Below are 14,448 nucleotides of genomic sequence, written 5' to 3' on the forward strand. Positions count from 1 at the left end.
ATAAAAATCTTACTAGATCCAAATGCAACAAAACATAAATAACCAACAGATTTCATAAGCAACCTCACAGGAATGTGCAGCAGTCACCAGACAACACCTACTGAAGGTTTTCATGTGAAGTACCTCAGAACATGAAAGACCTCCCTCCAGTACAGTCCTGTCAATGAGGAAGCACGTAATCACCAGGCGACTAGGAAACCCGAGGCTCTCTCTCTCTCTCACAGCCTGCATTCAGTGGTCTCAGGCCACTCCCCCACCCTGGCCTGCAGCCGCCGCCAACATACACATGAAGGAGGGAACAGGGCCGCCAGGTTTGTTGATCAGTTGCCGTTTATTACATTCTCGCCATGCACCTGTTCCAGACTCAGTAAGCTCCCCATTCTATTCACACACTGCCCCTCGTTCCCCTCTCCTCCTGTCTCTTCTGTTCATCTCTCCACGCTCTCTCTAGTCTCTCTCCAGCTCCCCACATAAGGGGGTAGCCACCACACCCTGTCCAGTAGCACAATCAATATATCAAAGTCCCTTCCTGATGGCTCATCGGGCTCCAGGGTGGAAATACCAAATACCATCTAGGGATGTTTCTCCTCTCCTTAGTCCAATAACTTAATTAACATCTTAATTCTACTTAATATTAATTTTGTATGGGTACAGTAAGAGATACATTAAGCTTACAGGGTGGCTCTTCTGGGGATATCTCGCATAGATTTCAAATTACAGTGCTCAGGCCAGATTAATCTTTCCTAACACCAGCAGGGTTCTAATTCAATTGTTACTCTTTGGATCATAACAAAATTTGTCCAAATGATCCAAAGAGTATGATACTCTTATCTTATAGTAAAGTATTATGGCGCTTTGGTTTGGCCCATTTTGATGCCAGGATAGCTCACAGCTTGCCCTGGATCCATCCAGGCCCTCGTTGAGACCCTGCTTTTGGGGTGCTAGTAAACAAGGGCAACTGAGGCTTAAGTCGAGAGAACAGATGCCCAGGAGTGAATATCATTTGGAGTCAATTAACTTCCAAGTTACAAAAGCATAGCATTAACTGTCTTCCTGCGTCTACAAAAAGGATACTGCTCTGAATTAACTATGCAAAGGACTTAAGGAGAAGAAAAGAGCAATATTTACAAGTTAACAGAGTCTGATTAGGAGATAAAGGTGACTGACTGGTTGAGGACACAAAGAAAGAGGTTACAAGTAAAAACAGAGGAATGGAAGCACTGTGATGGGAGTAACCCAATAAAATTAAGCTCCCTGTGGCAAGGGAGAAAGGACAAATCAATGCTATCCTACACGAAAGGGATAAAATGGAGAGACAGGGGAATGCATCACACGCTAAAAATTCATCTCCACCAGCAAACTGGCCATCAGTGGTGATCTATACTGCAGTCATGACAATTGTGGGCAGAAGCAACATAAACTCATGGTTTTAGGTGCTTATACTACAACCCATCCAATACAAAATCAGACCCTCACCTCTAGCCCTAAAAGACATTAGACACAATGAAGAAGAAGGCCAGAAGAGGAGGCCACCAAAATTAACTGCTAAGGACAAAACTTCAAAAGCACCTAGGATATGCAACCTTAAAGACCTCAAAGAACAATGGTAAGGAAACAGGAAAACAACATAAAAGATCACCAATAAAGATAAAAGTCTGAGAGGGTATAAAACAGTTGTAATCAGACACTAATGACAGCCTGGTGAGATTAAGGATTAAGGTGCTTATCCTGCAATTAGACAATCCAGTTAGATCCCAAGTACAACATGGTCACCCAAGGGTCTGTTAGAGAACCCTGAACAGGAGATAAGAGTAGCCCTAAATACTTCCAGGTATAACCCAAACTCTCCTCCTGCCTCCCAAATGAATGGGACACTGAACTACAAGGCAAACTGAGCGGTGGAAGGGAACCAGGGGACAATGATGGAATAAGATAAATTATGGTGGTGGTATACATACATGTGAAATTCAACTATACTGATGGTGGAATATTTTACATCTGAATATTGGTATAAAATATTGCACACCGAAACTCAACCTTAATATTTCTTAATTTTAATTTTTAAAAATTAAAATATATTGGAGTAACGGGTTATATGTCATGCAAGAAGCTCACTTATTTTAAAATTAAGAGATACACATTCAAAACTTCAGAAGTAAAGCACATAAGTCTCAAAAAAATTATCTGAGGATAAAACCAATAAAAGGCTATTGGAATTTTCTGCATTAAAGGCAGATAACCAATTACAAGGGAATAAAATAAAAGATAGCCAAGTAGCAAAGACACACTTTACAAAAACCCCTATGCCATGAAAAATAATAACGATAAATTAATTCATTTCAATGATCTCACCTTTTGCAAATAGCCTAAAATCAAAGTACTGTGTCAACAGATTAGAAAAATGAATCAAAGCTTCTGCCACTTATAAGACATACCTGAACTGTCATGATAAACAAAGGTTCAAATTAAAAGGCTAGGAAAAAAATCTTCCAGGCAAAAAACTCCCTTTAAAAAGGCTGTAATGCACTGTTCACAATAGCCAGAATCTGGAAACAACTGGAGTGTCGAGAATAGACGACTGGTTAAAGAAACTCCGGTACATCTACATAATGGAATACTATGCAGGTATCAGAAAGATGAAGTCATAAAATCTGCCTGTAAGTGGACGGTCACGGAGAGTATCATGCTAAGTAAAATGAGTCAGAAAGAGAGGGACAGACATAGAATCACTGCATTCATTTGTGGAATATAAAGTATTGAAATATGAGACTAAAACCCAAGGACGGTAGAGACAAGGGCCAGGAAGATTGCTCTGTGGTTGGAAGTCTGTCTTATGAGCTGGGGGAGAAGGCAGCTGGGATAGAGAAGGGAACACTAAGTCAATGATGGTTGGAAAGATCATTTAGGAGGGGAGGTGTGTGCTGAAAGTAGAGGACCAAACATAATGGCCTGTCATTATCTGCATTATAAACCATAATACCCATAAGTAGAGAGAGAGTAAGAGGGAAAGTGTCTGCCATAAGGGCAGGGGGAGGGATGGCACAGGGCGGAAGGGATACTGGGGACACTGTTGGTGGAAAATGTACACTGGTGGAAGCATGGGTGTTCAATCATTGTATGACTGAAAGTCAAACATGAAAGTTTTCTAACTGTAGCTCAATATGATTCAATTTAAAAAGAAAAGTAAAGAAAAAGGCTGTAATTCAAAGGCCAGAATCTGAAAACAACCTGAGTGCCCGAGAACATGACTGGTTAAAGTAACTATCGGTACATCTATGTAATGAAATACTAAGCAGCTGTTAAGAAAAATGAAGTCAAAGATGGACTTATAAATGGACAGACATGGAGAGTATCATGCTGAGTGAAATGAGTCAAAAGAAGATGGACAGACATAGAACGATTGCACTCATTTCTGAGATATAAAGAAAACATAGGATGAGACTAATGCCCAAGGACATTAGAAACAAGGGTCAGGAGAATAAGTCCACGGTTGAAAGCCTGCCTCAAGTGCTGGGGGAGAGGGCAGTTGGAATAGAGAAGGGACCACTATGACAATGATAGTTGGAAAGGATCACTCTGGTTACAAACTGCGTGCTGAAAATAGGTAAAGGTCTAAACATGATCTGTGTTGCAAGCCATGAGCCCAAAAAGAGAGAGAAAGAAGAAGGGGAGGGGGAAAGTGAAGGAAAGTGCCTGTCTTTAGAGGCAGCCTACAGGGGAGTGGGATAAGGTGGCAGAAGGGATAGTGAGGACATTTGTGGTACACTGTACAATGTACACTGATGGAGAGATAAGTGATGGGACATTGTATGACTAAAACCCCATCATGAACAGATTTGCAAATGTGTATCTCAGGGTGATTCAATTAAATTTAAAACTTTTTAGAAGTAGAAATAATAAAAAGACTGCACCTGCAGTAGTCATACAGACAACACAAACTTCTAATTAGGAAAGCTTATAAAAGACCAATACTGAGGCTATATAACCATAAAGGAGAATTAAGAAGTCATCAAGGAGACATCAAATCATTAGGAGAATGATATAGGCTTAGTTTATGCAGAAGGAAGGCCTGGGTTTGATCCACAGCATCATAGGGTTTCTCTGAGCACTGCCAGGACAACTCCTGAGTACCACCAATCCAGGTGCAACCCTGATCACTGCCAGCTGTCCCCCAGACAAAAGAAGAAGAAAATAATAAAACCCAAAAATCTGAATAAGAAAAATTAGTCTTGAAGACATTAATTTAAAAAAAAACACTTAATTGATGTGCATAGGCTTCTCTAGCCCATAAAGGCAAGAGTCACTATTTTTTAGTGCACAGGGTCTAAGACAGACTACCAGGAGGACACGCAACATGATTCCATAAAATGGGGAAATCTATATTAAGCATCTTCTCAGACTACAAAAAAAGTAGAGGGAAAAAAGCAAATATTTGAAAAGGCTATAGCTTTTCATATATTTTAATGAACAAAAACAACAAAAAAAGTCAATCCCTGGCACTGCATAGTCCTCTGACCTCTGCTAAGAGTAACCCCTGAGCACCAACCTAGAAGTAGTAATTGAGTACCACTGGGAATAGCACAAAAACTGAATAAAAAGGAAATTAAAAGGAAAAAAAATTCCCATGCCATTCTTCAGTGAGTTGATACAAATACTGCTAAAATTAACATACAGTAATAAAACTCCCCAAATACCAAAATAATCCTGAGAGAAAAAAAGATGGGAGCCATTGCTTTTCCTGACTAAATTTGATTAATCAATTTATTTTTATTTTATTGGCTGCAGGCGGGGGGGGGGGGTGTTCCCATTAAGTGCTCAGGAGGCCCAGAGGCGCCCTGGTAATTCTCAGCCAGCCACCTAAGTGGTCCAATATAAGGGCTTAAGGAAGCAAAGCTGCTTAAGACTTGCAATACAGGGATACCTGGTCACTCCAATGGTGCTGGGGGCCTGCGGTGTCATGCCCGACAGAGCTCAAGGGCATCCAGAACTGTATATGGTGATGTTTGGGAGACTTTGGGTGCTAGGAATTAAACCCAATGAGGTATTTGGATATTTACCCTAACATACTAATTTAAAAACAGACTATTATAGATGATGACCAATGGAACAGACCTGAGAGTTCGGAAATAAACCTTCAGATATATGGACATTAAACCTTCAACAAAGCTTGGTGTAAAAGGAGGAACAAGGAAAGCCTCTTCAAAATATAGTGATAGGAAAACAGGTTAGCCATAATAATGAAAAAAAAAAATGGACCCCCACAACTCACACCACAAAGATGAATTTCAAATGGAGCAAAGTTCTTGATATTAGACCCAAATCCATAAATTACATTATGGGAAATATATGCAAACCTCGCTATAGTATGGACTTCAGAAGTATCTTTAATAACTTAATGTCACTGGATAAACAGAAACAGAAATAAAACAGAACTTCATGAAACTAAAAATTTCAGCACTGCAAAACAATGACTAAAACAAAAACACCTTTAGTGGGAGAAAATACTCTTTCTTCACAAATGCAGTATCAGAGGAATAGAAAAGTACTAATAACCCCAAAACCTTCCATGTGACAGACCCAGGTTCAATCCCTGGCACCCCATAGATTCCCCCTAAGCCCATCAGCAGTGATCATTGAGTGCAGAGCCAGAAATAAAGTACTGAGCACAGTTGGGCATGGCACAAAACCAAGAAGAAATGAAACAGCAAAATGAACAGCCCCCCCAAAAAAAAACAGAAATTATGCACACACATTCTAAAAGAAAACATAAGTAAAGAAGGCCAATAGATATGTGGAAAGACTTTTTCACTTTGTTGAACTGGTTTTCACTTATCACCTGGGAAACACAAATTTATAAAGCAATGAGATATCACTCACACCAATGAAAATTTCATACTTCAAAAACAGAAAGAACTAGTGGTGGCAAGGATGTGACGAAAAATAAAAAAGAAAACTTCTTTCACTCTTGATAGGAATGTCATCTGGTTCAACCACAGTGAAAAACAGCTTAAAGATGTCTAAAAAAACTGATAGTTTCTATATAGCCTAGAAATTCCTCTTTTGGCATGAACCTATGAGCACTGTAGCAATGTCATCCCTTTGTTCATCGATATACTCGAGCGGGCACCAGTAACATCTCCATTGTGAGACTTGTTGTTACTGTTTTTGGCTTATCAAATACAACACGGGTAGCTTGCCAGGCTCTGCCATGCAGGCGGGACACTCTCAGTACCTTGCCAGGCTCTCTAAGAGGGATGGAGGAATCAAACCTCGGTCGGCCGCGTGCAAAGCCAATGCCCTACCCACTGTGCTACCGCTCCAGTCAAAGATATTTTCACTCCGATATTCGCTGCAGTGCTATTCACAACAGCTAAGATCTTGAAAAAACCCAAGTGCCCAAGAAGAGATGAATAGGAATGAAGAAATTATGGCACATACAGACAATGAAATTCTACTCATATATAAGATAAAATTTTGCAGTTTGTTGCACCTTACATGGAATTGGCCGTTATCATACCATGCTAGGTGAGTGAGAGAGAGAGAGAAGATAAGTACTGAGAGATCTCATAAGTGGAAAACAGAGAAACATATTAAGGAAATATTCAATGGCCAGTGGAAACAAAACTTACAGTCTACCTATAAAACTGTTTGCTAAGAAGGGGAAGTGGGGGTTGAGAGGAACTTAAGAGATACAGGTGGAGAGATGTGGATATTTTGGTGCTGTGGTATAGCACCAATATGATATTCCTAGAACATTAATATCAACAGCATTGAAAATCACGGTTCTTAAAGTCTTTTATGTTTTATAAACCATTTAAATGTACCCCAGCTGTTTTAAACAAATGTTTAGTATATGCCCTTAACAAACCTCCTTAAAGTCAAATGCTAAAAATAAAACTAAAAATCAGTCTTTTGAGCACACCCGTCAAGCATCCTGTAATACCAGTAATCCAGAAAGTGACAAAGTATTATATAGATAAATATAAAGAGAATATAAAAATGGAAAAAATTAACCAAAAATTTTGATTCTTGACTTCCCCCAAATCTGAAATTTTAATGAAATTAAAAATAATCCAGATTCTTTATATCTAAAATTAGACATTGACAGATCTAGTTTTAGCAAACAATGTCTGGAGTGGATCATTTTCAAACTAAATCTGTGTTTTTAACTTTTAATTTTTTTATTGAATCAACATGAATAGTCCAAAGCTGTTCATGACTGAGTTTCAGTCATACAATGTTCCACCACCCATCTCTTCACTAATGTACATTTCCTACCACCAATGTCCTCTTTCTCCCTCCTGCCACTTTCCTCGCCTGCCACAAGCCTCACTCTGTGGTAGGCACTATTCTTTTTTGTCTCTAAATCTGTTTCAGAAATTGTTACCCTAAAAAAACCACCATTCAGAGCAGTAATAAAGTATGTAAATAGTACTATATTATTATTGGTTTACCAATACCAATAGTAGTATTTTACTACTGTAGATAGTAAAATAAATACTCAAAGACTAGAGGAAAACCTCTGAACATTTATAACAAGAACAAATTCAAAGCAAAGCTTAGAGAACTGTATACTTATGTAACTTACATATAACATATAAAGGATAGGCAGCCAGTTTTCAGTCAACAGCCTAAAAATGATTGCTCAAAACAGAACCTCATTGAACTTGAAAAGCACTGGAAAAGCACTTTTCTTCCAACTTTTCATTTTGCAGTGGCAGGAATAAAATCTGAACTCAAAGTCTCAATACATTCTTGATATGTGCCAAATCCCCAGCTTGTAGTTAAAAAAGAAAAATAATTTTTTTGGTAACAGACATTTGAACTAATTTTTTCACTGAGTTCAAACAGGACATACTACTTTAAAAGTTTCACCTGTCACCATAATTATAAAAATGAAGCCAAATATTTTAAATTATTTTTATAAAATAATAATATACAAAACTTATTAAAAAAAGGTACGGTCAAATTTTAAGAAACTGAGGTACACTAAACGTATTTTGTGGAATATGGCTTTTCCCTATCTTAAATTCATCATCATCATTGAATTTCTCGAGCGGTCTCCGTAACTTCTTTTTTTTTTTTTGCTTTTTGGGTCACACCTGGCGATGCACAGGGGATACTCCTGGTTTTGCACTCAGGAATTACTCCTGGCGGTGCTCAGGGGACCATATGGGATGCTGGGATTCGAACCTGGGTTGGCCGAGTGCAAGGCAAACGTCCTACCCTACAATTCTTGGGAAAATGACGATGGGAGGCATCATCCTCCCCAACCTTAAACTTTACTACAAAGCTGTAACAATTAAAACAGCATGATACTGTAACAAAGGCAGAGCCACAGACCAATAGAACAGGGTGGAATACCCCTACACACAAACCCTAATGTATGATCACCTAACATTTGATAAGAGAGCAAGAGATGTGAAGTGGAGCAAGGAAAGCCTCTTTAACAAATGGTGCTGGCACAACAGGACAACCACATGCAAAAGAATGGGCTTAGACCTCGACCTGACACCATGCACAAAAGTCAGATCAAAATGGACTAAAGACCTCAACATCAGACGACAGTCCAAAAGGTACACTGAAGACAAGGTCGGCAAAACCCTCCACGATACTGAAGCTAAAGGTATCTTCAAAGATGATACGCAACTGACCAACCAAGTGGAAACAGAGATAAACAAATGGGACTATATTTAACTAAGAAGCTTCCGCACCGCAAAAGATACAGTAACCAGAATACAAAGACAACCTACAGAATGGGAAAGGATATTCACTCAATACCCATCTGATAGGAGGTTGATATCAAGGGTATATAAGGCACTGGTTGAACGCTACAAGAAGAAAACATCCAACCCCATCATAAAATAGGGTGAAGAAATCAACAGAAACTTTTTCACGGAAGAGATACAAATGTTCAAAAGGCACATGAAAAAAATGCTCTTCATTACTAATCATCAGGGAGATGCAGATTAAAACAACTATGAGATACTACCTCAAACCACAGAGACTGGCACACATCCAAAAGAACAAAAGCAACTGCTGTTGTCGAGGATGTGGGGAGAAAGGGACCCTCCTACAATGCTGGTGGGAATGCTGACTGGTTCAGCCCTTTTGGAATACAATATGGACGCTTCTCAAAAAATTAGAAATTGAACTCCCATTTGACCCAGCAATACCACTGCTGGGAATATATCCCGGAGAAGCAAAAAAGTATAGTCGAAATGACATCTGCACTTATATGTTCATCGCAGCGCTGTTTACAATAGCCAGAATTTGGAAAAACCCCGAGTGTCCGAGAACAGATGACTGGTTAAAGAAACTTTGGTACATCTATACAATAGAATACTATGCAGCTGTTAGAAAAGATGAAGTCATGAACTTTGCATATAAGTGGATCAACCTGGAGAGTATCATGCTAAGCAAAATGAGTCAGAAAGAAAGAGACAGACATAGAAATGTTGCACTCATCTACGGAATATAAAACAACAGAATGGGAGGTTAACACCCAAGAATAGTAGAAATAAGTACCAGGAGGTTTGCTCCACAGTTTGGAAGCTGCCCTCACATGCTGGGGGAAAAGGCAGCTCAGATAGAGAAGGGAACAGCAAGTAAAATGTGGTTGTAGAACCCACTCAGGTAGAGAGATGCGTGCTGAAAGTAGACTATAGACTGAACACAATGGCCACTCAATACCCCTATTGCAAACCACAACACCCAAAAGGAGAGAGAGAACAATAGGGAATGCCTTGCCACAGAGGCGGGGTGGGGTGGGGGGGGCGCTGGGATTGGGGGTGGGAGGGATACTGGGTTCATTGGTGGTGGAGAATGGGCACTTGTGGAGGTATGAGTTCTCGAACATTGTATGAGGGAAACACAGGCACGAAAATGTGTAAATCTGTAACTGTACCTCACAGTGAATCATTAATTAAAAAATAATAATAAAAAAAAATATTTCGGAGTTTTTCAAATTCTCGGGATTCTGACACAGAACTGAAGTTATGGGGAAGGGTAGATAAAGGGATCTAATGGGTTATGGTTGAAGAATATCAACGTATTGGTGATGGGCAAGGTGCATTTATACTGCAGTCCTGTAGCACTGTCGCACTGTCGTCTTGTTGTTCATTGACTTGCTTGAGCAGGCACCAGTAACGTCTCCATTGTGAGACTTGTTGTTACTGTTTTTGGCATATCAAATACACCATGGGTAGCTTGCCCGGCTCTGCCATGCTGGCAGGATACTGTCGGTAGCTTGCTGGGCTCTCCAAGAGGGATGCAAGAATCAAACCCAGGTTGGCCATGTGCAATGCAAATGCCCTACTCGCCATGCTATCACTCCAGTCCTAAAATATATAAACGCTAAGATGTTTGTAAACCTATGTGATCTCAATAAAAAACAATAATAATAATAATAATAATTTCCAGAGTGTCCTTTAATATGTCTGCTTTTGTTCTTTTGAGCCACAGTTGGCAGTACTCTGAAGTCTACTCTTGGCTCTGTGCATCAGGGTCACTGCTGGCTCTGGAGCACATATGCAGTGCCAAGGGATGGCTGAATACAAGACAAGCACCAAACTCAGTACTATCTCTATGACCCCAAAGTATTCTTAAGAAATAAATAATTTACAAGATTGACTGCAGTAAAAGAACATATATTTCAACTGTGTTACTGCAGTTAAGCGCTAGTGTCAGTAGTTAAGGCAGACCTTTTTTTATTTCTCTTTCTTTATTATTTTATTTATTTCAAATAAAAAATTTAGAAACTTTTTTATTTCTAATGATGATCAATTTATGGGAGTGTAACATAAACAAACACATGCATAAAAAACTAAATTCTTATAATAATGGAGATGAATGGCTCAGTGGAAACCTTAAGAAACAACATAGGGGGGCTGGAGAGATAGCACAGCAGGTAGGGCGTTTGCCTTGCATGTGGCCGACCCGGGTTCAAATCCCATATGGTCCCCTGAGCACCGCCAGGGGTAATTCCTGAGTGCAGAGCCAGGAGTAACCCCTGTGCATCGCCAGGTGTGACCCAAAAAGCAAAAAAAAAAAAAAAAAAGAAACAACATAGGTATTAATGATCCAAGTGAGCAGGGACAAACACATTCCCTCCAATTCTACCTTTTTTTTTCCCAATTTGTTTGTTTTGGGGTCACACCTGGCAATATTCTGGGGTTCCTTCTGGCTCTGCTCTCAGGAATTGCTCCAGGTGGCACTTAGGGGGACAATATGGGATGCCAGGGATCAAACACGTGTTAACTGTGTATAAGAATAGTATCTTACCCAGATATTATTTCTCCAGCTCTCAATTCTACATTGAAGGCTAGAACAGAAAACAGAAAATGTAGAAATAGAATGACTATATGGCTATAGTCATTCTAAACTATTATATGAATAGTCAAAAGATAGAGAAATTAAAATGTCTAATCTACAAAATTAAATCATAAATTAATAAAACATACTGACAAGTAAGGTGTAAAACTGAAGAGGTTCCCAGCAGAAAAGTTCTTGAGGAAAAACCTCACCATTTTTTGCTATTTCTGCTATGATGTTAGCTACTTTGACAGTGCAGGAAGACTGTGGAATCAACAGACTTGCAAATAGCTGAAGTATTCCACTTCCTTGAATTTTTTCACTTGTTTCCATATCTGAAAGAGATACAAACAAAGCGTTTCAATGAAAATCTTCAACACTACACTGACATATTAAGGAATTTTTAGCCTTTATAATAAACATTAGCTTCAATATCAAACAAAAGTTATTACTTATATAAAATTACCTTCCACTCCACAGGTCATTTTAGTCTTATTTCTACCAAACACTTGCAATACATTATTTTATATGCTTTATGATACAAAAATACAATGTGTATAATTTAATAGTTTTTGTCTACCTACAGTTTGACCACAAAAGAATACTTTCTGAATATCATTTGCATACTAAACTTTTTGATACAAGTTGTAATCCTTTATATTTGGAGTAGGAATATATTTTTATACTTTCCCAAATCTGTATTATAACATATCACAATTCATGTATTATTGAATATAATTTCTATGGACTCCAAAAATGCTGTGGCAGTTTTATTAAATGTCAAAGAAAAGAACAAACATATCACAAAAATGGCAGGATGGAAAATAATTTTACAGGATAATGGTAGACTATAAAAGGAAAGGACAGCTGTAGGGTAACATAGCCTCAGGTAGTTTAGGTTTATTGGCAACTTTCCTCTGTGTTTATCTGTAACTTCTTTCTTTGTGTTCTGTTGACTTGTAAATATTGTTTTCTCTTCTCCTTCAGTCCTTTGCATAGTTTATTCAGAGCCATGTCCTTTTGTATGGGCACAGGAAGACTATAGCAATGTTTTCTGGTTTGACCTCTACAGATATCAGTATGGTGACTACTCAAAAAAGTAAAAATAAAGCTTCCCTATTCTTGGTATCCCCCACCCCCCCACACATACAAAAACATTAATTCCAAAATATACATGAAGAGCCAAGTTCATTGCAGCATTAAGTACAAAAGCCACATTACATAACCCAAACATTCAGTGACAGATATAAATTAATAAAAAGGTTGTGACATATACACCATGAATACTATTCAGCTCTAGAAGATAAAACCTTGTAGCTCTTGCAGCATGGAAAACCTAGAGAGTACCATGTTAAGTGCAGTAAGAGAGGGAGGACAAATATAAATGATCTCAATTTCAGTATATAGAGATACAAAATATGAGAATACAGTATCAAATGATGACAAACCATTGACCTCACAGATTACAAAACTGTGATTTACAAGCAGCAAGACTGGTGGGGAGGGAAGAGTATCTAGTCTTATGTATGACTTAAGACAATAGTGAAGATGCAATAACTCTTACTCAAAACCAGAAATGTTAAGACTACTTAACCATGCTGCCTAAATTACAATTTGAAAAAACCTCACCTCATATTGGAAGACTATATTGCTCCATACACAGATTATGTTTTTCATAAAACTCATTTAGTCACTAAAGAGAAACAAGTAAAAGTCATTGTGGCCATGGTATTCACAAGTCTAAGAAGTCTAAGAGGCCTCTGCTTTCCTGGCCTTCTTTGTAAAAATATCAAGAGAGTCCTTCTATGAATCAAAGCCACTTCATTTATCTGTTACTTAGAATCACGAAATCCCATTGATCGTTGAATTTCTCGATCAGTCTCAGTAACCTCTCCATTCGTCCTATCCCTGAGATTTTAGAAGTCTCTCTCTACTCGGCCTTCCCAATGATGCTGCATTGGAGGCTCTCTCAGGGTCAGGGGAATGAGATTCAGCTTGTTACTGGCTTTGGCATATGAGAATATCATGGGAAGCTTGCAAGGCTGTCTGTCCCATGTGGGCAGGAAACTCTCAGCAGCTTGCTAGTTTCTCCCAGAGGGAGAAGTAGGTTGTAAGATATCCTACTTCTGGGAGCTTGCTTTTAAGTCTCTGGATGTTGACTGTTGATGGGATTACACACACCTGGGTTTCTCTGCTGGTACCTTCATGCATAAGGCTTGTCCAAACGTGTGGAGAGGGGCCTTGAGCAAGGCTGTGGCTAGGTTCTGGAGGTCTTCGGCCACCGGGAGCTCTGCTCAGGGCAGGGAAGGAAGCTGGAGTCCATCCCCTCCAAGGGGCCCCGGGGAAGACAGCCAGGCGTGCGGGCAAGAGACTTAGAATATGGCCATGAAAGATAACAAGGGCATCGGTAATGGTGATAGAAATTGCCCAGGCAAAGAACTTTTAAATTATTATTTTTTTTGGGGGGGGCACACCCAGCTTTGCTCAGGGCTTATCAGGGACCAGTTCTGATGGGACTCTGGGGAACTGTGCACAGAAATCCTGTGCCTGTGCAATCTGATTTAATAATCCAAAGCTTTATTTCCAACCCCCAAGTGAGAAATTTCTTACCTAACAAAAGCAAAACAAAACATTTGCAGTTATATATATACCATAAATAACCCAAATCTGACATTCCTGAATTCAAATTTACTCTTCTTTAGATTAATTCAAATCTCAATCTCAGTGATTGGCAGAAAATCTATCTAAACCAGATGCCTTAAAAGAATTACAATTTTTTCTTTTAATAAATGCTGTTCTATCACTTGCTTTAAATAGAATATATTTCCATGGATTCCATCTTAACAGCATCTTCTGCATATCCCATCCTCTTTACAGTCATGGTGCTTCAAAGCTCGAGCCTTTACAAAATGTAACCATCTTCTGAAGATCTCCCTAATTCTAGTCCCCTTGCCACAGTCATCTGCTTTTGACTGTCACTGTATCACTGTTATCCCTTTGTTCATCAATTTACTCGAGCGGGCACCAGTAACTTCTCCATTCATCCCAGCCCTGAGATTTTGGTAGCCTCTCCTTACTCATCTTTCCCAACGCTGCCAGATTGGAGGCTCTATCAGGGACAGGGGAATGAGACCC

At 39.1% G+C, this 14,448-nt stretch overlaps 1 protein-coding gene across 3 annotated transcripts in view; it reads right to left on the reverse strand.

Moving 5' to 3' along the window:
- RAP1GDS1 (Rap1 GTPase-GDP dissociation stimulator 1) overlaps positions 1 to 14,448 on the reverse strand; it is a 228,224-nt gene that overhangs the window by 134,608 nt on the left and 79,168 nt on the right. For all 3 annotated transcript variants that reach the window (XM_055131099.1, XM_055131090.1, XM_055131083.1), the window contains exon 3: positions 11,526 to 11,648. In XM_055131099.1, the coding sequence (XP_054987074.1) occupies positions 11,526 to 11,648 (123 nt within the window). The remainder of the gene's footprint in view (positions 1 to 11,525; positions 11,649 to 14,448) is intronic.

The sequence above is a fragment of the Sorex araneus genome, chromosome 1 (assembly GCF_027595985.1).
Source record: "Sorex araneus isolate mSorAra2 chromosome 1, mSorAra2.pri, whole genome shotgun sequence".
Lineage (NCBI taxonomy): Eukaryota > Metazoa > Chordata > Mammalia > Eulipotyphla > Soricidae > Sorex > Sorex araneus.